Source organism: Eufriesea mexicana, unplaced genomic scaffold (assembly GCF_001483705.2).
Source record: "Eufriesea mexicana isolate 0111107269 unplaced genomic scaffold, ASM148370v2 scaffold1358, whole genome shotgun sequence".
In the NCBI taxonomy this organism is placed as follows: domain Eukaryota; kingdom Metazoa; phylum Arthropoda; class Insecta; order Hymenoptera; family Apidae; genus Eufriesea; species Eufriesea mexicana.
In genome coordinates, this window is record NW_016909491.1 from 368,236 (window position 1) to 394,626 (window position 26,391).

Genomic DNA, 26,391 nt, shown 5'->3' on the forward strand with positions numbered 1-26,391 from the left:
ATGTGTACGCATATAATTGCAACGTATAATCTGTGCTTTAATAGCTGTTAAAAGGTGTATAGGTGTCTCTTCTGTATTGTAATTTTATGGCCAAAATTTCTATTACCACGCGTTATAAATTTCTGTCAGCAGGTACAATGAGTACACTGTTAATAATTATATTAAAAGTTATACTTAAAAAAAAAAAAACCATCTAAAAATGTCAAAAAAGGACATAAATTGTCAGCATATTAAAAAGTTGTGAAACAACTTTTATACATCCATCAAATTTGTAACTATAAATATCATATTTCACTGTCCATGCAATAACAAACAACTCATCACCTTAGCAAAAAGAAAACAATAAATTCAGGCACTTTGAAAATATATTACATATTATTCGCTTAATACTTAAAATTAGGATATCTAAAATTTTCAGCAATGCCATACATTCAAAACTCGTTGCATAGTTTACAATAAAAATGCCTCTTTCTCGTCTCAGACATACGTAAAATCTATGTAAAAACAGTTCGTACCTAAAAGTAATAATACTTACTCTTCTAATTAAAAATTCTGTAACAAATTCTGATACAACGATTCTCGCGAAACTGTTCTTTTTTTACCTCTTCGTTCTTTTCTCTTAACTTTAATATTACATTTTTGGTCCATTTAATATTGCTCTCTTCGGTTTCCATCTATCATATATCATTGATAACGAAGATTTCAAATAATCTTCAATTTAATAACAAACATACAAATTTAAAAGGCACTTGAAGAATCGCTAAATACTGCATAGGAATCGCAGCCTTGTAATATCGTGAAGTGCTAATAAATGATAACAATATTATACACTACCTAAAAGAAAGTTGCGGTTCTTCTTCTCTTCTTCTTTGTTATGCTAAAAGCTCTAGGAAACAAAATTCAAAACTATGCCAATTCATCTGTACATTGTTTCCTCTCTTCCTCGACTCGTTGACGAGTGCGATTAAACGCTTCAGTTTTCAAGAAATCCACTGTTTTATACACTGTTGTATTTGGAGGAGACTGAGTAGGTGGTAAGCTTGAAGAAGTGAAATTTTCTGTTGCTTCCAAATCGAGATCTAAATATTGCAAAACAACAAGGCGTCTATTCGAAGCAGGAATATTTTGATCTTGATAGTAGTATATCTGAAAAGGGGAAACAAAATTTATATCAACGCACAATGAAGTTTATAAAATGGTACTGATTAACATAACGTAGAAAGTATTTTACGTACCTCTTCTTTATCGTCGAAAGCATTATTATCTTCATCCGATGTTGATTGATGTCGATTCGAATGAACGTGAGTTGGAGGTGTAGGACTAGGAGCCGCTCTAATTCTTCCTCTTCCAGGTGGAGAGGCTAATTGTAAAGGTCCTATAACACGAACAATTTTTAATTATCCTATTCAAACATTCTTTCTATCTTTCCTACTTGAAGTTGAATAAAAGAGTGTGTGTGTGTGTGTGTGAAAGAGAGAGAGAGAGAGAGAGAGAGAGAGAGAGAGAGAGAGAGATATTTCTACCTTCCACGGGAGATTTATTTAACGGAGGTTTGAGCTTTCTGTTAATACTCGGTGGCTCAGCGGGAGAATGTTCAGCAGAACTCATTTCCAAAACTGACGTTATCGGTCCTGGGGAAGCTTCGTTACTGATAACCGACGTAGAATCGCTAGTTTTCCTTCCTGGCTTTAATTCTCGGTAGACAACTGGTGGTGGTGGGGCCATCGTTGTTGGTACCGAAGATGAATTATCTCGAACAAGTGGGCTTGGTAAATTTGAATACGTAGCAGTTGCTGAACTTTCAGAACGTGGGCTAGACGGCTCCTCTTCCTGAAAGTCGTACCGGAATACGCGCGTATCTTCGATATTGCTTGGAGCAGCATTAGAATAAAAATGTTTGTCTATTGTGCTTGGCTCGGGTACTCCTGGTTGATGAGATCTTGGGAAATCGTACGATTCGTCTGTTACAATTGCAGTTGCGGGAGTTGATGGCGCAGGAGTCGCTGGAGTTGTAGGTTTTGAGCTTTCGGTAGCACCATCTAAATTTAAATAATTATGACCAGGATTTTCAGGTAACATGTGAGGAGGTTTTGGTGGTCTAGGAGGTGCCGGTAACTTTTCTACAGCAGGCGGAACAGTCGAGTCAACGATTCTCAACTTTCCAAATCGCTTTCGAACACTCCAAGAACCAATCTCGGCATCGCTTGTACCATGCTGTTGTTTGGATTCACCTGTTATAAAAATTTAATGTTATATATTTTAATTAGACAGAAGCATGCACTTGACGTAGTTATATTTCCTTACCAGAAGAAGGAAAAGTTTCCCAGTTCACACTAGGCACCGGTGCAGTCCACTCGTCGTCGGTAAAAACACTTTCCGCATCAGTTGTTGTAGGAGATCTAGGAGGAGAAGGGGCCAATCTTCTTGGGGCATCATAGTGTTCAGGTCCTTGTCCCAAAGCCGAACTGAGGGAACTAGTATCGTTTAACCGTCGACCAGAAATACATTCGCTAATAGGAATGTAAGGACCAGAGATAGTACTGGTAGGTGAAATTGGTGGGGATTCTTGCGTTTCAAACTGGAACACTGCAAAAAAAATTTATAGTATTCGATAAAATCTTACTTGTTAAGTCCAAATCTCTTAAATAACAGCAATATATACTTTGACATTGCTGTTCCTCATCTTGAGTGTATGCCTTTAAGCCACAAACTTGACATACAGCATCTACCCACTTATTCATATCAGCTTCACTTTCTGCCACTAAATAATATGTTCTTTTCGGTGTTTTAACATTAAACATATATTGATACTTTTGCTTACGATTTTCAAACCTTAAACCTGCATCTACCTGTTAAAAGACATAAGTAAATTCTAAGACATAAACCAGTTTTATCGTAAACTCAATCAGATATCATAAACTAAATAACTACCTGCTCACATTGATCAAGATCAATGCGACCCTTTAATTTTCTACAACGTCTATCCGTATAATACTCCAAAAAATATTGTCCAGGCAATTCCCCACTATGTCGAAGAGCAAACCACCTTTTCCTCCAACGCTGAAAATGAACAAATGTATCATAGAAATTACTCGTTTTATTTTAAAAAAACTTATATATTTCATATATTTACATTATCACTTAAATTTGTCTACTATGTTTAATCTATAACATCGTTCGCATTAAAATATAATTAAAAACTAATTACAACATTAGCATTCTTAGGTAAAAATATCACAACATTTCACATTTATGAAACAGTTTTCAGCGTACGAGGTTAGAATTCATAAGAGTCTGATGAACGAATACAAACGCAGTGATTTGACAAGTATTTAAAAACGTAAACAATAAAAAATTGACTGAATAAGTAGAATTTCGAAATTGCCATCCTTCCGTGAAATACTAACCGCTCGCCAAAGTTTGGTAGGTGGTGATTTAATAAGCCACCCTTCATGCACAATCTCTTGGCTGGTTTTGAGCACTTCCATTCCTATCCGGCGTTGGCCACAAACCTTTTAATAATCGTACATTGTTACGGAGTGCGTGGAACCACCGACAACAAGGATGGCACGCTCGTCGTTCATTTATCTATTTTTGGACGGCGCAGCAGCGATCTCACAGATATGCCGACCATCTAGCGATCTCTCCTCAATGATGCACAACTAACACATCAACAACATTCCACCACTAATGCGCATCATCAACGACAAACACCCTCTGAGGAGCTACAGAAGAATTAAAGAGGAACACCGAAGCGAGACTATGATACGCAGAGAAGTCCGACTATCGTCATCGTGCCTCCATTACCACCACCATCTTGGCCACGCATGCCAAGCCATGTCAAGCATCATAGATGACACACGCTTTTCTCGGCCTATATATCTGACGACAGCCAAATCTGACGCTTCATGCTATATCGAATCCTGAATCACTCTGGGAATCAAGTTGTTGTTCGTGTTATAAAAATTTGTTTGGATTCATTTGATTAACAGAGCTACATGACGCATCATCGTCTCGTGACCTGAATGAATGGCGCAGCGGTGTGTTCGAGTTGAAAGTACTGACTCTAATTCAACAAAGCGAACAAAGAAATAATCACCAAAGTTCCAAGATCGACGTTCAACGCGATCTCGCCTTTACACGTGCATTCTTGTACCTAAATTAACGTCAAAATACCATCCTGTATACGAATAATCGACTAAATTTAAGCAATAATCAAGATCGTCTCGTACGATCTCGTTTCGAAGCATATTGCAAGCTTTTACTTTCTCGTAAAGTGCCATTTGCGATATCCAGGTTACGGCGGAACCGTTCTGCATTCCAGAAATTTCGATCGATTCGCGTCTACGAATCGCGCCAACTTTCGCGCACGAGAAATACTGACGTCTGTAGAGACAAAGGGAATATTTTCATATTAACGAGGCTTATTTGCGTAAACGATAACAAGCACGACATTACAACGGATGGTACAATGAGTTCTCGTTTTATCACGTTTAATTGTAAATCAAGCGACTCAAAACTCGATAACTCTATAACCACGAACAGTAGTTTGATACATATATATATATATATATATATATATGTAGACAAATGAAGAACAGGCGAAGAGATGTATATCGTTCAGCTAATTTGCAATTCAATGCTTAACGCGGTAGACGCCGATCGATATTTAAACCTAGCCTTCGTTTCTGATTAGCGATATTCTTCAGGAGGGGTCGCTTCACAATTCTACAAAGACAATCCGAAATCAAATAATCCATAAATCGTTTATTAAATATTTTGTTTTTTCTATACAATTCCGTCGCGATGGTAATACCGGTGTCGCAAACCAGCTGTCGAAACGAAACATGTACAAGGGGTCGTATAAAGTTGAAAACGAATAGCATAAATCAGGGTCCGTCCTACATAAATATAACAAACACGTTTACATGGAATGCTTCACTATCAAAGTCGCGTCGATACAGTACAAAAGGAGTCGCGATACACTTCACAGACAAGTACATTTATTTGACACGTAAGTACGGTATAAAACGGAGACTCGTGTACAGGTGGATCTTGTTAGAGTTTCGTTTCCTTTAAATCTATTCCACTGGACGAATATTGCTCCGATTAACGTACTCGAAAATGTTCCACACCGCACTCGATCGCTACAGACGCAGCGTTTCCAAGTTTTTCAGAAGCACACGTCTTTCTCTCTCTCTCTCTCTCTCTCTCTCTCGTTCTCTCTTTCTTTCTTAACACTTAGAAAACTCGTCACAGCTCGCTATTCGCTATGATAATCTATATACCTCTATACATTGAGCTTTCTTCGTCGACGGAGACGCGATTCCTCCGCAACCGCTATAATAATATCGTTACACGCGTACCGTGAGTCTGTATATATGTGTACAATATGTATATAGAATATATGTATGCAATAATATAAATATATCGTATAAACGTAGTACGTATAGATCTGAATGGGGACTCTGAACTTCCTCCTTTTGTTATCCGTCCAACGATATCGTTCAACAAGGATTCGTCGCTGTGAAAACGACAGATAAGGCGGAAGAACCGACGGGCAGCAATCGCTTCGGACTTTGGTCAGAGAGCGAAGGGAACGGAAATCCTCGCCATGTTACGCGAATGCTTCTTCGTTCCGATTAATCTCGGCTACCGTCTCATTGTCCCGGGCATTTTTTTTTCGTGTACCGACGAATCCTCGCGAACGGGGTATATTTGCAAGAAATGTACATTGATAGATTCGTGTAGACGAAGGACAACGAAACGGACGACATATCACGTAGAAATAAGACTGCGCTCGAACGGGAATCCACAGAGATCGCGGCAGGATTCGGAACTTGAAACGCGAGCGTGCGAAATGATAGCGAAAGAGGTGTCTGAGAGCATACAGGTACAATTGTCCAGTATTCAAATAATCATACGTAAACTTTATTTCGTTCAGATTTCTCATATTGTGTTAATGGTAAGTATGTATAAATATATACACATATATGTATAACTCTTACGTGCCAGTTTCGTTTGCGTTGTTACATTATGCGCTGTAATCGGATAAGAGATTAGTCCTTAGACCTAAGGAAAGGAGACTCGGCGAACGCAACGAGAATAAATAGGATGAAAAGAGAAGGAAAGAAAAACGCGCTGCGTTCGTTGGATATTTTAGTTCCATTTTAGTCGAAATAGCGAGAACCTAGAGTAGTCCTCGAAGGCAAGACTTCTCCCCTCGGAAGCCAGTGGATCGTTCTGTACTTTGATTCTTTCTTTCTCTCTATCTTTCTCTTTTTCAGCCGTCGATGGAACTAAAATATATACGTAGAGTGCTCGTTTAATTGAGAATCCGTACAACTTGTCGAGACAGGTCGAGACAAGGGTACACATGCGTTTGAACGCTGGATCGCGTTAGATGGGATTTCATGTACAAATATCGTATAAAATATATATACGAGCGATACGTAAGAGGAAACTAGATTTCGAAAAAAGTTAGAAAGAGACCATCGTGCGCGTGGCGAGAAGGGAATAAATTTAAATAAATATACAAATAGTAGAAACGATTATTCGAAGCGAAGTTGTCGAGCGGTGAAGTATATGTATATATGTATAGTAGCAAGTGATAGCGGGTATGGCGCCAATGTAACAGAGTCAACAGAAAAACTTTAGTTCTTCGCACTGTGAATATTTAAATATTTTATTAAGGGATACACGCTCGATGATAAAGAATCAAAGTGCTTCGATGTATACGGATAAGAAGATCTGCTCTGTCCGGAAGATAAGATAAAAATAATTCGTTTCTTTTTCATAGTAACTCTTCGCGATTATATAAATACTATCGATAAGAAATACTTCTTATGAAGGATCTTGGTCTTTCGATACACGTATGTACATATATAACCTGAGCTGAGAGAAAAATAAAAATGGAATGTATTTTTAAAACTTCTTTTTTAATAATAATATAACAATATTCGGTTAAATATTCATGAACATCAACATACAGTGTCCTTATCTACGTTACAAATCGTTAAGAGAAAAACGAAGTCTTTTTTACGTCCAAGAGTATAAAACTGTAGCAAAAACCTAAATTCACTTTTCCCTCTCCGAGTGGATCGTGAGGCTAACTTTCACACATCTAAACCGAACTTATATATTTTACAAAACGCGTTTACAAAAGGAATAGCGAACACGGGGGCAAACAAGACGTTAACTAAAGTTTTTCCTAAGTCACTCTGCGAACGGTCTTTACAACGGGAGATACAAAAAGGTATCTGAATGGCGACGATGACAGTGTCTTTTCTTTCCATTTCCATTTGTCTCGTTCAGCGAGAACGACGAGAATCCCACCGACAAGAAATAAATAAAGGAAAGCGCATCGTTAAATATTGTACATTTATCGTGACCGATGCAGTGTTGGATCAGGATTTCGGGCTGGATCGGGAGAAAATTCTCTGTCCCACGCGAGACTTTTCCCGGGAAAAGAACAAGAGGCTGGGATTGAAGAATGGCGTGTTCGTTCATTTTTCTTTTTCTTTGCAATCTTTTTTTTTTTCTTTTTTTTTCACCTGGAGGGGATAAATGTTACACTTGCGTCTCATTAATCTTTAATTAGATAATCAATTCACTAGTTACGAAATGTCATAATAAAAAGTAGTACTCTATAGTCGGTATTTCAATAATAATAGCGTAATAATAATAATTATGTTCCATAGTTTTGTTTGCAGTTATCGTCTATCGAATAATTAATAATTAATAATGTTTACTCCATCATGATATAACCGCGGCCTATATTGTGTTTGATAATATAAAAAAGAAAACAAATCGTGTAATATATATTTATATATAGCGTTGTATCATTCGCTTTTCGTTACAATAATAAATTGCCACGAACGCCGACGTACCAACAGGTCCGACGTGCAAACCACTTCCGTTTCGTTCCTTCCTTTCTTTCTTTCTTTCTTTCTTTCTTTGTCACCGACGGAAGTAATTTTTTCGCGAATCTACGAACTGTCTCTTTCTCCTCTCGTTCGAGCACATTTAAGACCCATTTTTACACTCGCAATTGTCCTCGAACTAAATTCCGAAAGAGAGCACACATTTTTCTTACTTTTTCATCTGTTGCACACATACACACACACATATATATATATATATATAAACGTTTTCACAATTCGTTCGCAAACGAACCCGATTCTTAGCAAATTGCGTCGTTTTGTTATTAATTAATTCATTAATAAAATCAATCGATAAAATGGATTACGTAGATCGCGATCGTCGGGTTGGCACACCACAGCGTTCGAACGTCCGCACTTAAAGAGTTTACTACCAAAAAAGGTATACCACTTTCAGATTTACAACACTGCCCTAAACACAGCCATACTAAGCCAAATACTTTTGGGTTTTCGTCGTTACGATTACTCTCCTTTCACTAGTAAAATTGTTTATTTAAATCTAGAATCGATTACCATTTGTATCTCGTGGTTTCTTTACTTTTTCCTTTCGTTTTATTCCGCTTAATCTTTTGTTTCTCGATTTAACTCACTTTTAGAAATTGTGTAAATACATCAGATGCGCCCACGATTCGATTCGCTTCTCAACCGATCTATTATAGTCGACCCGCTCGATTCAGCCGTCAATTATATTATCATTCGTAATCGTCCTTTTTTCTTCCTTTCTGTCCTCTTATGTACAATCTTGGAAATATCAATCTAAGGCGTTTCTTTTATAAAACTCATCCAAGGAACAGAAAACATAAAGAAAAAAAAAAAAAAAAAAAAGAAAAAAAAAAAAAAAAAAAAAAAAAAAAAAAAAAAAGGAAAAGAACAAAAAAGAAAAAAAATAAGAAGATGAAGAGAAGGAAGGACGAGAGAGGGAGAATGCATAACAAAAGGAATGTTTCGGTTATGTTGACGATTTTCATAGACAGATTCGTAAATAAATTTATAAAAAGTTTAAAAATAACAAAAATATCTTGAAATTTGCGCTTCGATTAAATGAAACAAGCTTGATTGGTTAAGATAAATCCTTCGCGTTCAACTTACCCCCACCATCCAACCCCGCGATTAAAATTTTCAAGGCAAAGCACATTCGCCAATCGTTCGATAATATCTTTTTTTTTTTTTCTTTGTTTGTTTTCATAAAAATATGTTTCCTTTCTCTTTAACGAATTTAAATTAATCGATAAATCGACGTACCGACGTATGTTAATGTTATATATGCATACGAACATATCTGGTTCTATGTATATATCCGAACGTGTCAAATACATTTCTGGGGGTAACGTGTTTTCTCAAACGGGTCATAATTTCTCAGGTTTTCGTTCGAATCGGACCGCGCTTTTGTCGACGGAAACGCCACGTTTGCGTGTGAACCTTACACCGGTTGCATATGTCATTAGTAATTCTGATTACGACTAAATCGGTTATAGCTTGATTACATGGTGGCTACATTGTACACCGTGTATTTAAAAAATATCCGACGATACGGACTTTCGAAGTACACCTTCACGTATCATTCGTTATCAACTAGTCATTTAAATAGGTATCGAAGAAAAAAGAGGGAGGAAAAGTTACACTTACAGTTTACTATGATACAGCACTGGCATAGTCACGTAGTTTCGGTATGTACGTGTACGAGTACGTGTATCTGTTGTATTTCTTTCTTTTCTCGGGTTTTTTCGTGCACGGGTATAGCCCATGTAATTATAACGCGTGTGTGGATCCCTTTCTCGCTTTTTTCCCGTATATTACGCTATACCTACATGTTTTGAATCTTTTCATGATAATGTTAATAGTAATAATGGTAATAATAATAATAATAATAAAAATAATAAAAATAATAAAATTAATAATAATAATAATAATAATAATAATAATAATAGTAGTAGTAGTAGTAGTAGTAGTAGTAGTAGTAGTAATGATAATAATTATTAATAATCAATAATAATTATAATAATAGCAATAATATTAATAATAATAAATTCATAATAGACAGGGAAATTAATAATAATCGTTATTATTATCGTAATAATAGTATAGTATGTACAGAACGCTTTTCACGCGAGGGTCCGTTTCGGTTACGCTTCGTAGCTACATATTTTGATTGAACTGTACATGTTGGACCCTCGGTTTGAAAAACTTTTTTTTTTTTCTCAAAATTAACACGATTTATAAATCCTCCCTTACTAGCAAATAGCAGCTTGTCGTGAATTTCTACTTTTTTGGTTGCGACACCGTTAATCCGCGTTGTCTCACCTGTCCTGTCATTAAAGAATCGTCTTTCCCATTGAACGATTCAGCAGATTATTTGAGGATTAATTTCAGAATGATCCATAAAATTTAATGGCGCTAAGGTACAACCTTCGGCAACCGTAGCGATCTCTTAATAACAAATTAGCCTAAGTTAACATTACTTAACTTTCCACTAAATTCTGTTCTCCCTTCCTTACATACAATGTTGTTGGTTTCTTTTTCAATATCTTTCCGTTTCATACAGTCCATTTTTTCTTGTTATATACTTTGCATCTCGTCACGATAATAATAATAGTGGTATATAATAACTGCATATAATCGCTACGCTAATAATATTTGAACTATTAATTATTAATTAACGTTAAGTATACACAACACATTTGTACGATTTCACTCAGCCTGCACGAGCAGCAGCGAGGGAAGGTGGTATAGATGAAAAGGTCGTGTGTAAGGGGAGTAAAAGATAGGGCAGGGACATAGTGTGTGTGTTTCTTTTGTATATGTATGTGTGTTTACGGGGAGAACGTATTAATAGTCTCTCTTGATTTCCTGTGTGTATAGTTTCAAATAATTGTTTCTCGTCGTTCCACCGGTTCTCAATTGTGGAGCCGAGGTTGAGGTACGAGAATACAATAACGTAAGTTCAAGTGTTCATTGAGCCAGCTGTAGTATCTTCGCGGAGCATCTAAGCAGCACCACATCACGCTATATCGCTCCTGCACCTTAACTCGGAGATAGAAAGAGGAAACACGCGTCATCCGGATTAATTTGGTCGCACCAGTGGTACTCTGACTCGTCTCTGAACATCAGCACTTGGTCAGCGTACCGGACGTAAGTAGTTGTACCTGATCTCCACGAAGCTAGGAACGCAGAACGGATGGAAGTTACTCTCTCTCCCGCTCTCTCTCTCTTTCTTTCTCTCTCTCTCTCTCTCTCTCTCGCGCTCTCTCTGTTCTCATGATAGAGAGATGGAACAGCGACCGTTCTTCTAAACGGTTGACATACGATGCGAGATCATCGTTCGCCCACTAACGTAGTCACTCGTATTGACCAACTTCACTAACAGTCACTACAATCCTTCGACAAATTTCGAAAGTTGGTCTTGTGGCGTCATAGGCGTCACTTCACTCGAGTCTGTGCCACTAGTGGGCGGTGGCGCTGGAGATGGGTGATGAGGCATGGTACCCGGGTGACCGGTCGGTGCACCTGTTCCACCACTCAGCTGCGAAAGCATCATTTCGCTTGAACCGCCGAGTTCATGAGCCGGTGAATGCGTTGGTGTACCATGAGGTGGATGATGATGAGGTGATGGCACCGGCCCTGATCGAGGAGAAGGAACTGGCTGATTACGCGGAGATGGAACCGGTCGTGGAGAAGGGTTTGGTTGAGGAGAACGAATTGGCGGTGGAGATCGAACGGACTGCATTAACTGTTGCTGTACAGAGATCCCTGGAGGTCCCATTACACCTTGCGGAGAAGGTACCGGGGGTGGTGTTGGTTTTAAGCCGGGTTGACCGTATCCTTGTTCGCTAAAGCCACTATAACCTGGGGAAGAATACGCGGAATCGTGGCAAGCGTTAGACCACGAACCAATCGGCTCGACGAATCTCGTTTTCTCCAGAATTAAGTAATTCTTACCGAGAAGGGCCGCTGGCCTTATGGGTCGCTGTTGACCATAAGGCGGAGCTGGAGGTTGTGTAAACTGTTGCTGCTGTTGCTGTTGCTGCTGCTGCTGTTGTTGTTGCTGCTGCTGCTGTTGAGCCTGCTGCCTCTGCATTACCAGCATTTGCTGTTTATACCATTGTGATTGCTGCTGAACAGGTTGCTGCTGCTGCTGCTGCTGCTGCTGCTGCTGTTGCTGCTGCTGCTGCTGCTGCTGGTTCAGCATTGCCTGTATTTGCATTCTGCCTTGTTGTTGTTGCTGTTGTTGATGCTGTTGCTGCTGCTGCTGTTGGTGCTGTTGCTGCTGCTGCTGCTGCTGCTGAGACATCATATGCTGCAAACCAGGTTGTTGCTGCGGCTGATTAGGGCCCAAAGGACCGCCGACTCCTCCGCCGTATTGACCACTTTGTTGCTGAAGAGCAAGCGCCTTTTTATTAAAAACATCATGTGGTAATAGAAATCATCGAAACCGACCGTGACAACAGTAAATGATATAGTGAAATAAAATATGGCAAATAATATGATAAAAGTTAATTGTCATACCCGTTGTTTAATAAAGGCAGCCATAATCGGTGGATTGCTTTTGAGTATTTGAAGTATTTGGCTTTGTTGTTCAGGGGTATGGGGATTCTTAAGAGTTTGCATAAGTTGCTGCAATATGTGCTTGTGCATGTTGCTTTGAGTTTGTGGTCCAACTTGACTAACTGGACCACCGAGAACTGCTTGTCTGGGTATCTGTCCTGCCATTGCTATTCCTGGTTGTCCCTGGTGTTGTTGTTGCTGTTGCATTAACTGCTGCGGCGTTTGTTGTCTCAAACCAGGATTCTGTTGCATCACAGCATTCGGCTGATACCTACTGTATTTAAAAATACAGCTTAAATCTCTTTGTACGATACATACCGATACGTTTTGTAACATTTTTTTAACTGCTTACCTTGCTGTCCATTGATCCATTGGAATAAGATGGGTACCACCGGGATTTGGCATTTGAACGGGCATTGGCCGCTGCATTTGAGGTGGTGGCATTACACCACCTGTTTGACCTCCTACGCCAACTCCAACACCGACTCCACCACCTGGCGTTACCTTTCCGTAACCGTGTGGCACTTGTTGTCTTGCAGCTTCTTCTTGTACTTGTTTCACAACTTGCAGAACGTGAGCAGGTGGTGTTTGAGTACCAGGTTTCAATCCAATTCCAGGTTGATGCGGTGAAGGTAAATTGGTAGGACTAACTCCTGGTTTCATAGCAACTCCAGTGGTCATAGTAACATTCGAACTCTGTTGCCCAGATTGCATAGCTCCCACTGGACCTGTGGGTCTGGTATTCATCACAGCCATTCGTCTCCTAAAAAAAATAAATGCAAAATAAATAAATAAATATATATGCATATGCATACACACAAACATATTATTAAATAACTTTGAGAATTTCCCTTATTATTGCTTTGGTGCATTTACCTTAACAACTGCGCTTGTTGTAACCGTTGTTGAAGCTGTTGTTGCTTCAGCTTATGCTTGATGTTCGAACAGAATGGAACAAGACATTTAGTCTCTTGGCAGTGTTTAGCATGGTAACAACACAGCGCTATCAATTGTTTACATATTGGACAACCACCATTTGTTTTTCGTTTACAAACTTTAGTATGTGTTACTACTCTCTTCATCTTCTGACAACTTGTTAGACGACAGTTAGCATCTCTGCACTGACACGCGTGCACCAACGATTGAATACATCTTTGTATTGAAAGTTTACGCGCCTCCTGTTATTAAACAAAAATAATTATTACAAACGTTCATAATAGGATCATTATTACATTCAATATGCAAAATAATATTTTTACCTGTGGATTAGCTTGTTTGGCATCGGCCGGCGATGAACCGTCATCCAAATCTAAACCAAGTTTCTCCATATGATGAGGATGACCATCTTTTTCTTTACAGCTTATACACAGATCAAAGTCCTGTTGCAATAATTAATATTAGATTAATGTACAGAAAAATTGACAGCAAAGCACATACAAAAGTTATTATTTTAGTACTTACATCACAAACCGTGCAATGATATCTTGTTTCTACATGACTCTTACAGTTATTACAAGTATAAACAAACTTGTCTTGACCTTGGTTGTGCAATTCATATAGCATAGACATTGAACTAAATTTCGCGCGCCTTAAAGAAGAGAATTCGTAATGTTTTTCTCTAGCCATAGTAAGGAAAGCGTCGCGACCATCCATAAGATCACAATTAATAACTGGGTCGGGATCTTGAATAGGCTAAAATATATATCATCATTAAACATAAGAACATAGCCTTATTATCAACAATGTAGTAAATATAAAATAATCTCAAATACTCACTGCTAAACTGGCTGCACTTTGAGCGCTATGCAACCTAATAACAAAGAATACTTCTTTATGTTTTTCCATAGTTGCAAAAATTTTAGCAGAGAGATCATTTCCTGTTTGAGGAGTATTGGATTTTTTACTATTCTTCCTTTGATTTGCTTTAGATTTATTCGACTTTTTAGCTTTCTTTTGTCCTTTCTTTTTGCCGTCTGGACCTGTTTCAGAATCTTCGGACAGAGAGAAAATCTACAACAAAATTGTGCACACCACAATTATTTTTCCATTTACATACTATATCTAATAAAATAACCACTAATCTGTACATACCGCATTAGCCGCAGCAGCCTCTGCAGCTTCAGCTTGCTTACGTTTTTCTTCTTCTTCTTGATCTAACTCTTTAATACTTTCTTCTAAAACATTGGGCCAAAAATCACCTTCGAAATATGGCAAATCAGCTGCTGATGAAAGTTTATCTTCCATCGCTTGTTTTAAAATATCCTGAAATTATTAAATAAAAATCATTAACTTTTGATTTATATGGTTCTTAAATTGCAAATAGAAATATTGAATTTTAATTGTAGCCTGTTAATCCTATGTTTAAATTTACAAATTCACTAAAAACATTAGCTTTTACAGGCATTAATTTTAGTCTTCTCTGACACCCAAGAATAATAATTCATTCTCAGGTAACACTTGAGACTGTATTGTTATGTGTTTAAATATGTTATGTGATCGTACTAACTTTATAATCGAGTACGATTCTTTCAACCATGCCTTTGTCCAACATTTTCTTATACCACTCTTGCAACCTTTTGGGTTTTGGAATCTTTTGTTCTTGGGGATGGCAGTGAAAGATGTAATCATCACCTTCAGACGGAGGACAGGCCCATATATGAGCCATTGTATACCTACACATAAATATAAAGATTGTAATGAGTATTAACAGACAAAATTATGTAAATTTCACAAACCAGACTGAACTTACCCTAATTGTTTTGCGTAATCCAAATATCCAAGAAGAATTTCGTGATATACTGCTGTTCGGAACTGCCTAGGCCGGAAAAAGTGTACAGAGTCCAAATATGCAATATAGACTCTTCGAGTATTAGGTGGTGTACATTCACTGCCATATTCTTGCACATGCATGCCGAAAAAACATACATCAGTGCCATCGACTTCTTCAAATGCAAACAATGCTTTCGCTCTGTATGGAAATTCACCGGGCATGTCACCATTTTCCACAAATCTGCTTCTCATTCCTGGTTTCACTTCGACAACTTTATCGCTGGATGCTACAACTCTAATCGCAACTTCCCCGGCACCAGCTTCTTTCTTCTTTAAGAAATTGTTTACACGCGTTTCGATATAGGTACCTAATTTAGTAACTGGTAAACGTTTAGCATTAAATTTGTTCTCTTTACGTTTCTGACCTTTCTTTTTCAAGCAATTATCACAAGTAAATCTGTAAAAAAAACAACAAAAAAAAAAAACAATTATTATACAAAATTTATCATGGTTATTTTATAAGAAATTCTACTTACCCCAATGGCCAAATTGATTCCATGTGAAGCACACAAATTTGATGTACCTTTCTACCGCAATCTGTACATACAACAAAAGGCTCCAATTCCAAATGATCGTTCTTCATTTCCTGGAACTGTTCCTTTTTAATGGCACTGTAATAGAATATAATAATTTTATTTTACGTATAATGTATACCATGAACATCAATAATATATTTACTTCGAAAACTTACGTTTGTGGTTGCGTTGGATCGTCTCCCAACGTCACAGTGTCACCAGGAATGTCGTTGAAACATTTCTGACAGAAGGTGTATCTGTCGGAAACAAGACCATATGCCTTTAGACTACTGTTCCAACCAATAGTGTTTAGATCCAAATTTCAATTCGTCAATATCATGCGTGCATCATACGAAGATCAATTTTTTTCACGCCCCAATCGATGTATCCAAATGTCGAGTATCCAATTTTGATAAATATTTGTTTGTATTTGCAATTATACACATGCAAGTAGTGTTTTGCCAATTATATGTTTGGATTCGTTTCATTTTTTTATATATTTTTTTTTTTTTATTATTTTTTTTTTTTATTCCAAAAATTGTAGAGAGTCATCATTTCGTGTAAGTAACATATTTTTTCATTATTTTTCATTTATCACAGATACAATTTGTTTTACATTTATTTGTTTTCATTTTAAGTGTCAGGTATCCAATTTCAATCGTCCAATTTCCAAGTATCAATTTTCGTGGCATGAAGTAGTAGAGTCAGAAAGAAGCAAGGGGCGCGGGCAACACAAGAAGCAAGCAGCAAACAAGGATTTGTGTGTGCGTGCGCAACCCATGGGTAGAGCGAAGGTAACATACAAAGAAGAGAAGAGTGCCATAGTTAGACACCATATAATATATACATAAATTACTTAATTGCATATACTCAAGAGTAACAAACGAATTTTTTGTTACAAATTATTTTGCGTATTCTAAATTACTTATAAAGCAAAATATATTTAAAAAGCATCTAATTTTTAAGGATTACCATAGAAAGCAATATCCCTTAAGTATATGCGTAATAAAATTTCAACTTTATTGTGCGAACGTTACGAAAAAATACATTCATTAACAAATGTTTCGTAATTCTAATAAAAAAGGAAAAAAAGAAAAAAAAAAGAAAAAAAAACGTAAAAAAGAAAACGTGTAGGTCAGGAGACTGGCCTGTGTCGACTGGTATGACCGAAACAGGTTAATTAGCCTGCCAATGTAATTTGGCGTATTCGATTATAGAACATTTTTTTTAAGTAAAAATGTACCATGGAAGTCGAATGCGCCTAGACAATTTGAACTTCTAAAACTTAACAGGTACAACTAATGTCAGTAATCTTTAAAGACAGCTGGGAGCAACAGAAGTCATTAACAAGATATCTAATTATCTAAGTAAAAGAAATTACTAAAGGGCAAGATGGAGATAAAACCTACTAACATATTCCCTTCATGCAGACTATTTTTTCAATTATTAAATAAATTTTCCTGTTGTACATAGTTATTTAACTAAAACTCTTTTAAGTACTGACCTATTTTGGTAGGAGTAGTACTTTGCATCTCTTGGTATCGTACAAAGTTGCTTTCCATAACAACACAGTACTTGTGGATTGAATGTATATTTTCTTCCACAACAATATCCTAAGGCTTGCATTACAGGATCTATTTCTTGCTCGAAGACTTCAGAAAGCTAAAATTAATAGAAAAAATTTGTAATTTGAATATCATTATTCGCGTGATATCAGCATTCGATAATCGGATAATTTTGAAGTAAATATACCTTTGTACAATATCTGTAAACACGTGAAGTTTTACGATTATAAAGCCACGCGTTGTCAAACATCATCCATACATCATCCACATATTCCCAAGGATCACTGTACTGCCCTGTGTCTAATTTTCTTTTGATTGTTGAAAGATCCATCGGTTTCTTAACGATATCGAAGTAATCTGGAATTCCCAATGCTTGTGGATCGACAGGTTGTCTAAATGGAATAGATTCTGGATCTTGACGATAAAGTTTTTCTAATGTCGGCATTAACGCTTGACGCAATTCATCTGGTTTAAATAAACACAACCGTTTCTTATCCGTTGATGTTCCGCTTGGTTGTATTGGTTCAGGAACTAATGGTTTAATGTCCGGCGTTGGTGTATCTTGGCTGGATATCGGCGTCACAGGTTCTTCTTTGATGGTAGGTTCTTCTCTTACAATACTTTCACTGGATCCTTCTTCCATCGGTGCTGTTTTGATTTCAGTTTTAATAGACACGTCGTTGTTGACACTCTTACCCCCGTCCATTCTATGATTATCAGAACCATCTTCTGTTCTGATTTCCATTTTCATACTCTCTTCTTTAATGGAATCCAGTTTTCCCTTATTGTTATTCATCGGTGGACTAGGAGAATTATCACGATCTAAAGCAGCTGTAATAGCAGCCATTTGCGAAGACATCGAAGAAGTTCTCGGTGCGTTTAATGCAGCCCTTTCCTGAGATGTCATGCCCTTTCCAAGACTAGCTAGCCCGGCAGGAGATGGTGTAGTAGCAGGATGAGGCGGTGTTTGATTAGCGGAAGAAACTGTCTGATTTGGAGTCATTAATGAAGGAACTAATGGTGTATTAGGTGTGGAAGTTGTAGACTGAGGTCCATTCGTCGTTGTTGCCGAGCCAGGACTAGGCCCGCTAGAAGCAGGAGGTGGTATCGTTTGCGGGGTTGATGTACTGATGCCATTATCGTTAGGTGTTGAAACCGATAGAGGCCGACTATTATTAAATTGATTTTGTTGCTGATTGCTTTGTTGTTGCATACCGCTAAATGGTGAGGGCGCTTGCGGCATTGAGGTCGTTGTAGCACTTTGATTCGAAGTACTTGTTGGTTGTTGTGGTTGCGATTGACTCGGTTGTTGTTGAGGTTGAGGTTGTGATGGCTGCTGCTGCTGTTGTTGCTGCTGATGTTGATGTGCAATTGCTGCTTGTGCTTGAGCCAATCTAACTTTCATAAGATCGGGAAACTGAGGTTGATTTTGTACAGGAGAACTGTTAGGTAAGCCGGTAGTACCATTTGAGGTTGGGAATTGACTAGTTGTGGCAGACGTAGTAGTCGTTAAACTTGCTTGTGACATTTGTGGTTGTCCAAAAGGACTGAGACCAGGATTTGGAACGACATTGGGATTAGATGTTGACTGTCCATTTGGACTAGGACCAGGTGGACCAACTAAAATTCCTTGCTGTTGTTGCTGTTGTTGTTGCTGCTGCATTTGTTGTTGAACTTGAACTTGAGCCTGAGCTTGGGCTTGGGCCTGAGCCTGGACATTAGTCTGGGCCTGAACCTGTACTTGTTGTTGTTGTTGCGTTTGTTGTTGTTGAGGAAACTGCATTCTATTGTGCGGAATACCCATTGCAGGTAAAGTTCCAAGTTGTCCCATCGGAGAATGACTACGTAAACTAGGCGCAACTGTTCCAACTGGTCGTGATGATTGAACTGCACCGACACCTGGTGGCGCACATGGCCTTAAACTCGGTCCTGCTGTTCCTGAAGGTTGAGGTTGTTGTTGTTGTTGTTGTTGGGCTTGTAATTGTTGCTGTTGTTGTTCTTTCCGCCTTTGTCGTTTTTCCTCCAATTCTTTTTGGATTTTATATATTTTTTCGGCCAGCAAATGATAATATTCTGATCTGGAATTGGCCATTTCATACATGTCACCTTCAACTTTTCTTGCATAAGCAACGAGATTGTGCATTCTTTTATCGAGCATTGCCTGCGGATCAGGGGTTGGAAATATTGCTTGTACCAATTTATGAACAAGATGATTTCTAAGATCTGGTGTTACAGTTTGATGCCAATCCTTTGATTCCTGTACCGATGCCGCTGTTACTTGACCTGGTTGAAGTCCAGCTGGAAGTTGAAGATTAGCTAGTCTATTTTCACTTGGAACACTAAGTTGTCCTGAATCATTTAAACCAAATAATTGCTGCATATTAACAGACTGTTGTATGTTTGCGGCAGTCGCTGCAGCAGCAGGCGTAGGACCACTAGTAGACGCCGTTTGGTTACCAGCAACTCCGACTGTGTTAGGATCTGGATTTAAAGGAAGAGACACATTTGGGGCAACAACTTGCTGCCCGGATTGACCCGGTGCAGTCTGAGTTTGAGGTTGAGCTAGTCTGACATTTCCTATCGCACCGGGTGTTCCCTGCATACCTGGCGCTGGCATTCTTCTAGTAACACACTGACCGGCTACCAAACCTGCTGTTGTAGTAGGACATGGAATACCCAACGCATCGTACGCTCTTCTCATCTCGGTTTGACTGGGATTTGGTTGACTATTTGGCTGTGTTGTAGATGCTGCAGCAGCATTTGTTGTTTTATTCTTGTTTGCTTGCTTCAATGGTAAACACACAGGACAATCATTACGGTTGCAATGTTTCCAATGACTAATAATTTGTCTTGAAGAGCTACAGTGTGGCACCGTACAGTTTTTCCCTGCTTGACAAGCAGTCATATGAGTCAACACATTCTTCATAGTTTTACAATCTGGCAACGAACATTGCCAGACATCACCGTTTGCTTGACTTTCACGTCTTTGACACTTATGCGCATGTAGGAGGAGAACTAATTGTTGCTGAATAAGTTTTCGTTTTTCTGGATCAGCATTTGACTTTGTAGCACCTAGCAACATGTGAACATTATTTAGCTAAACTTGTTTAATGAAGTAAATTTATTTCCAAATAGAAACAAATATTTACCAGTTGGAGCACCGGGAGTAACGGGCATTTGACCCTGAGTAGCTTGTTGTGGACCAGGTTGACCTCCACTTGGTGCACCAGACTGAGGTTGAGCTGGGCTTGGAGCAGGTGGTTGAGCTTGTTGTGCCATACCACCTTCTTGACCACCTACAACATTTGTGGAACCAATGGGACCTGGAGTTCCTCCAAATCTACCACCTTGCATGGCAGTCATATTTGTTCCCACTCCTTTCTGTTGTGGTGCAACAACTCCGACAGGACTGTTAGTACATACGGTAACTCCAGGCCCTTGACCACTGGCTGGAGATCCTATTTAAAAGTTGTATATTTAAATATATCCTAAAACTCAAACTATATATACAATTAATGTATCATTAATTACCATAACCATAAGGACTTGATGCACCAATCTGGCTCATATTTGGCATATTTGTCATATTTGGAGGGGGCTGAATTCTTGGACCTCCTTGACCAGGACCAACAATACCAACTTGATGTACTTGTTGGTGTGGACTTTGACCCCTTGCTGGACCAACCATATGAGCCTGTTGTTGTTGTTGCATTGCTACAGCTCTAGTATTCATTATTCCAGGTCCATTTTGCATTTGAGCAACACCATGTGGTCCACTGGGATGATGAATTCCTTGAGTATTAGGGCCCATCATAGTTACCTAAATCACATGATCCTTAGTTTAGATATCTTAAACAAAACATGATATTTTCATATATGTTATGGTCACAAGTGAGACTTACAGTGTTTAAAGGTTGTTTGTTCAAACTGTTGGTTACAATTAAACTTCCTCCTGCCATTCCACCCATGGTATTATTTCCACTAGCACTGCTGGTCATAACTAGAGCAGAATTCAATCCACCTGGCATTGACATGGTAGGATTACTTCCAGCCATGCTCATTGACGATTGAAGGCCCCCCATTGAATTTGCAATGGACATTTGATTATTTGCCAAGGAACTGGCTATACTACTTGGTAAATTTCCCAAACTCACGACCATTTGTGGATCAACTACTTTAGAGACAGAAACATTTGGTGGAGATTGCATATTTGGACTTTTATTACCCAAAGTTCCAGCAGCCATTACCAAAGAATTAGCAACCAAATTTTTGTTGCCCTATTAAAAAAAAAAAAAATCACAGGTAATGTTTTTTGTATATATGAATATATGTACACATATACATATATGTATGTATAATATTTTTCATATATACGAACTTGTTGTTGGATGAGATGATGTGAAAGTTGTTGTTGCTGTACATGCTGTCTAAGTTCTGAGTCAAGGGCACCATTTTGCTGCCCTGGACCTGGGCCTGTTGCTGGTGGTTTAGCACTTTCAGTTGCAGAACCCCAAGATCCCGATGATAATAGATCATCAGGTAGATCATTTTCAAGATCAAACATATCTGTGTTTGTTATATAATCTGAGAATAAACATTTGCATTAGTAATAATATTTTAATATGTACTTTGCTGTGAAAGATACTGGTTACCACAAAAGTAAAATGTCTAATCATAAAGGTGTTGTATTATGATATTAAACATATTATACCTTGAAATTGAGTATGTTCCTTAAACTACATAATTTATAGGAGAGTTGAATGTAATGACTGAAAAATTACTTTTCTAGGTAACCAGTTACAAAGTTATTGTCAGATTATGATATTAAATGTAACATATACCATAGAGACCAAAAAACCATTAGTAAATAATATGAAGATAAGATTCAGCACCGTCACCATAGCTTCTATCTAAAGATTTAATAGAAAAATTTTCATACTACCATATAATGTAGATGCATGTTGTATAATATACCTGCATGTAAATTTACATGCACATATATGCACACATGCATGCAATTTTTAACATTTATGTACATATCATATTTAAAATTGCAGGAGGTTGCACTTGTTCAAAGTACACTAACCTACAGTGTTTGAAATACATTTGTCATATAAAAATATCTCTTTAACTTACTTGACTATCCATGATTGACCATACAACACGGAGAAAAAAGGGGTCAAATGCAAATTTAAAAAAATAGAAAAAAAGAAAATAAAACAATAAGAAGATTCTACACAAACTACATATAAATATAAACAAACAAATACATAAATAAATAAGACATGAGACATACACTGTGTGAGCATAACTTAAAGGAGTTTATACTACAGCAGAATAAAAATTTCTTCACAATAAAGACGTGCTAAACTACAAAAGCAGCAAAGCTACTGATGGCAAACTTTAGAGTAGACAGTCATGCGAAGAAATCATAGTCACTCTAAAGAGTATTTACAACTGTTTGTAAATGAAATGTTTTTCAATGCTGTAACATTAAAAGAAGTTTCTGAAACTCTTACAAATTATATAAATCAGTTTATTTGAATTATGATATTAATTACCTATAAAATAGATAAGCAATTATATATAAAACATCATAGTTACCTACCTAACAACCTAGTTTAACTTTATTTTATTAAAGATATAATCACATTTTATTTAAAAATTTATACACATTAATTAATACAGTTTTATCCTAGTATAAAGTTTTAGAGCTCTGTACATGTGTGTCGCATGTCCATATTACATTTATCACTCATAAATGCATTTGAAGCTCACAGCATATCTCTTTATATTTTCATATTGTAAGTTAAATGAAAATATGTTGTTTTCTAGAGTATTTAGAGTGATCCAATTTTTCTCCAGTATTTTATAAAAGAAACAAATCTCTCTCGATTATAAAGTAATATATTTGTTACATTTATTTGTCCTTATATTCTATTATAAGTAAACAATATAATCCTCATGTTTATGTTGGGTTTTACAAATAGCAACAATAAATAAATTTTATTGAACCATAGTGACAATATGCCAAAACTATTTACATTTCTTGAAGAATATAAAAATTTATGAATTATTTTAGCAGTAAATTATGACATAAATTGGAAGTAATTAAATGATTTTACAACTTTATGATACTAAGAAATGAGATGAATGGACAAACAAACAAATTCTGTAGTGCTGGATTTAATATTTTTGAACTTTTTGCTGGGTTTTGTAATAATATTTACTTCTTTTCTGGATGGTATGGTTGTTCCAATGTGGCTGCAGCTGATGCTGTTGCAGATGTAGCTGTTGTGGCGGGCCCTGCATTTGTTGCATGTTACCACTGCCACCTCCCCCGTAGTTTGTATAAGCATGGTGCATCATTAGAGGCGCCATACCCACTACATATATCACAGTTTTTATTTCAGACTGTGGAAAAACTGTCTATGCTTTCTGGATCACAGCTTTTAAGCAGCAGAAACAGTCTAATTTTTTCTTCTTCTTTTTTTCTCTTTTAAATATAAGTAAATAGATGAATTAATAAAATAATCCTAAATAACAAAGACTATGTCTGCCACTTACTTTGTGTAACCTGACTAAATCTTGTGATTGATACATCAAGTACTTAAGTGACACAGTCATTACTGATTTGATATGGGATTATATGAAATATTATTGAGTTCAGAAACTGTTAAGGTGATCAGGTAGCACTTAAAGAAAATAAGAATCAAGAGATGGTTAGCGCATCAATCATGCCAGCATAATGTCTTTTTTTAATAATTATTCAAACTTTCATGCATTTGCCATGCACTACAAAAGTAAAATGAGAACTAAATTTAAATGTAACTAAAAAATTTACAAAATACTATTATTTTGTTTAGGTTAAATTCAAATAAGAGAAAGAACGTGCAACAAGACAGAAGTTATAGATTATTTAGTACAAACAATTATTTTTTAAACACGAAATATTTCTATAACCTCTGAGCAAAATTTATACACTATATACAGATTGCCTGTTGTATAATATAGAATAATTCTTGCAAAACATTCAACAAAATTATATTTTATTAACTAACTCCTACATATAAATAATTTTCTAATATCAAAGCTAGCATAAAAGTATTCTAGGATAAAATCTCTATTCAAAACATTCAACAATGTCAATACTATGTCACAACTGAACATCACTGTTTACTGACATAAATTTTCGCGAAAATTCATATAAATAATTAAAATTTCATACAATGATTTGAAACTATTCATCAGATTAGTAATAACACATTAGACAATTTGCATTATAGTGTAATTCCCGCAACGGTATTTCTGGAATAATATAGGTTAGTTTATAAACAGTTAACTAACAGTCAAATATGATTTCGATCGTTACACACGATAATAAAGCAAAGAAAATTAAACGATTTTAGGATATGCTGAATACAGGGCCCTGTCAAAGGGTAACACTTGTAACACAAAATGAAACAATCAGCTACAACCACAGCACTGTCCTAAAAGTTCAAAAACGATATAAAAAAAGTTGTGAAAAGAGATAAGTATCGTTCGAATGTATTGCTTTCGATAAAGATAACTGACGGAGACAACAACAGGAGGGTGCATTTCTTAAGAAAAACCGAAGCATCGACATGTGGTAATAATTTTGCTCAAAGGTTGCACCCATCAACGAATTGACAGTATGCCTTTGATAAACGGCGAGCATATTTTTCTTTATAATAAGAAAGATATGTGCATATCATGTAATTAGAAAAACGCCTATGTGCTACTTGCGACGTTTATCCCCGAAAGGTTAGTCGCGTAGCGACCCTGACTAATTTAGCAAAGTTTTGCTATGAAATTAAAAAACTTACCCGCGGAATCCGAGGTCCCCTGAAAAGGATCTCCAAGTTTCGGCCGCTTATTCGGCGGGCCATCCACCAGGTGGTCGGCCATGGTTTCTTTTCAGGGTTAATTATTTCTTCTTTCAGACTGTTTACTCCCGGTAGCAAGTAAGCGGCGGCGGCGGCAGCAAGTCGGGACGACCGCACGCACGCACGCACGCAGGCAGGCACGCACGCAGGCACGTATACACGGGTACACACACGGACGAAACGCTGCACTACGCCACTAGAAGACCGCTGGTGCTGATGCTGTTACTGCTGCTATTGCTGCTTCCTCCTCCTCAGTGAAGCCGCGAAAATTCACCAAGCTTTTAGCATATTCGCAGGCATGACAATAACAATGAAAACCGCGGCGCGTGGAGCGTCCCCGAGCACGCTTCGGTACACGATCAACCATTGGGCATCGTCGGGGGTACGTCGAACCCCGCGCTAAAGCCCACACACACAGTAAATTTTTCGATGGGCGCACGGGCCACTCGCGTGAGGACGGGACAGGCCGAGAAGTTAACAAGACTATCAGTATCGCAATTCTGAGGATCACCACTCAGACTAAATGCACACACCACCAAACGAATTCTCACGTTATATTCGGTTTAGTCGGTCGCACACGACTCGTCAAACACTCGAGTGTGGCGGACTGGCTGCGCGCACGGCGCTAGCTCGCAGCAACGATATCGCTCTCGAGGCCCGCTGGCACCATCTTTCTCTCCTCTTCTCTCGCCTTGGCACACTGCGACACGGGGCGCGCGAATGATCACCGCAGACGCGGCTCGCTTTCCCCACACATTCGAGGCAATCACGGACGCCAGGAGGCGAAGACGATCAAATGAGTCGGCTCCGGGGCGGCCACCGCGCGCCACAGAAATTCGCTCGGGAAAAGCGATCGCGAGAGTTCCGCACCGCACGAGTATCGGCTAACGTAAAATGGCGGCTGCTGTTGACGAGAAGTTTTTCTACGCTTGTCAGAAAATGTCCGACTGGTTCCGTATAGCTGCCGTGACATTAGACTAGCCATCTGATTGGTCTAAATGATCATGTGACTGAACCGTTTGCTATTATTGGTCGAACGACTGCGAGGCCACGAACGCCGTGATTGCGTTCACGCCGCCGGTCCAACAGCCGC

The 26,391-nt window shown here is 37.9% G+C and overlaps 2 protein-coding genes across 5 annotated transcripts; both read right to left on the reverse strand.

The window, feature by feature from the left end:
• Nucleotides 1-622: 622 nt before the first annotated feature.
• On the reverse strand, nt 623-3,804 carry LOC108548064 (daughter of sevenless). Its single transcript, XM_017900833.1, has 7 exons — nt 3,408-3,804; nt 2,932-3,060; nt 2,663-2,849; nt 2,305-2,586; nt 1,524-2,231; nt 1,236-1,375; nt 623-1,146 (listed from the first exon to the last, which is right to left on the reverse strand). Exons 1-7 carry the CDS (start codon nt 3,486-3,488, stop codon nt 907-909), a joined length of 1,767 nt encoding a protein of 588 aa, XP_017756322.1. The 5' UTR covers nt 3,489-3,804; the 3' UTR covers nt 623-906.
• Nucleotides 3,805-9,993: 6,189 nt separating this feature from the next.
• On the reverse strand, nt 9,994-26,191 carry LOC108548109 (histone acetyltransferase p300). 4 transcript variants are annotated; one of them, XM_017900891.1, is made up of 21 exons: nt 25,239-26,191; nt 23,622-23,777; nt 21,770-21,975; nt 21,294-21,668; nt 20,923-21,211; nt 20,541-20,849; nt 17,579-20,463; nt 17,331-17,488; nt 16,003-16,083; nt 15,788-15,922; nt 15,232-15,708; nt 14,989-15,154; nt 14,574-14,744; nt 14,259-14,492; nt 13,944-14,174; nt 13,742-13,861; nt 13,359-13,660; nt 12,835-13,245; nt 12,444-12,756; nt 11,877-12,327; nt 9,996-11,783 (listed from the first exon to the last, which is right to left on the reverse strand). In XM_017900891.1, the coding sequence occupies exons 1-21, from the start codon at nt 25,318-25,320 to the stop codon at nt 11,308-11,310; spliced, it is 8,028 nt and encodes a 2,675-aa protein (XP_017756380.1). In that variant the 5' UTR covers nt 25,321-26,191; the 3' UTR covers nt 9,996-11,307. The 4 variants fall into 4 exon arrangements, with proteins under 4 accessions (XP_017756378.1, XP_017756382.1, XP_017756380.1 ...); XM_017900890.1 differs by having other exon boundaries at nt 16,003-16,116; XM_017900889.1 differs by having other exon boundaries at nt 9,994-12,327; nt 16,003-16,116.
• Nucleotides 26,192-26,391: the final 200 nt, after the last annotated feature.

Bases quoted from the DNA above. Each gene is read 5' to 3' on its own strand.
- LOC108548064 (XM_017900833.1), bottom strand. From the start codon at position 3,488: ATGGAAGTGCTCAAAACCAGCCAAGAGATTGTGCATGAAGGGTGGCTT. The intron at 2,587-2,662 runs GTATATATTGCT...TTTTTTTTGCAG, and splicing joins TGAGGAACAGCAATGTCAAA to TGTTCCAGTTTGAAACGCAA. The intron at 1,376-1,523 runs GTAGAAATATCT...TTCGTGTTATAG, and splicing joins AAATAAATCTCCCGTGGAAG to GACCTTTACAATTAGCCTCT.
- LOC108548109 (XM_017900889.1), bottom strand. From the start codon at position 25,320: ATGGCCGACCACCTGGTGGATGGCCCGCCGAATAAGCGGCCGAAACTT. The intron at 21,669-21,769 runs GTTCGTATATAT...TTTTTTTAATAG, and splicing joins ATCATCTCATCCAACAACAA to GGCAACAAAAATTTGGTTGC. The intron at 12,757-12,834 runs GTAAGCAGTTAA...TTTTAAATACAG, and splicing joins ATGGATCAATGGACAGCAAG to TAGGTATCAGCCGAATGCTG.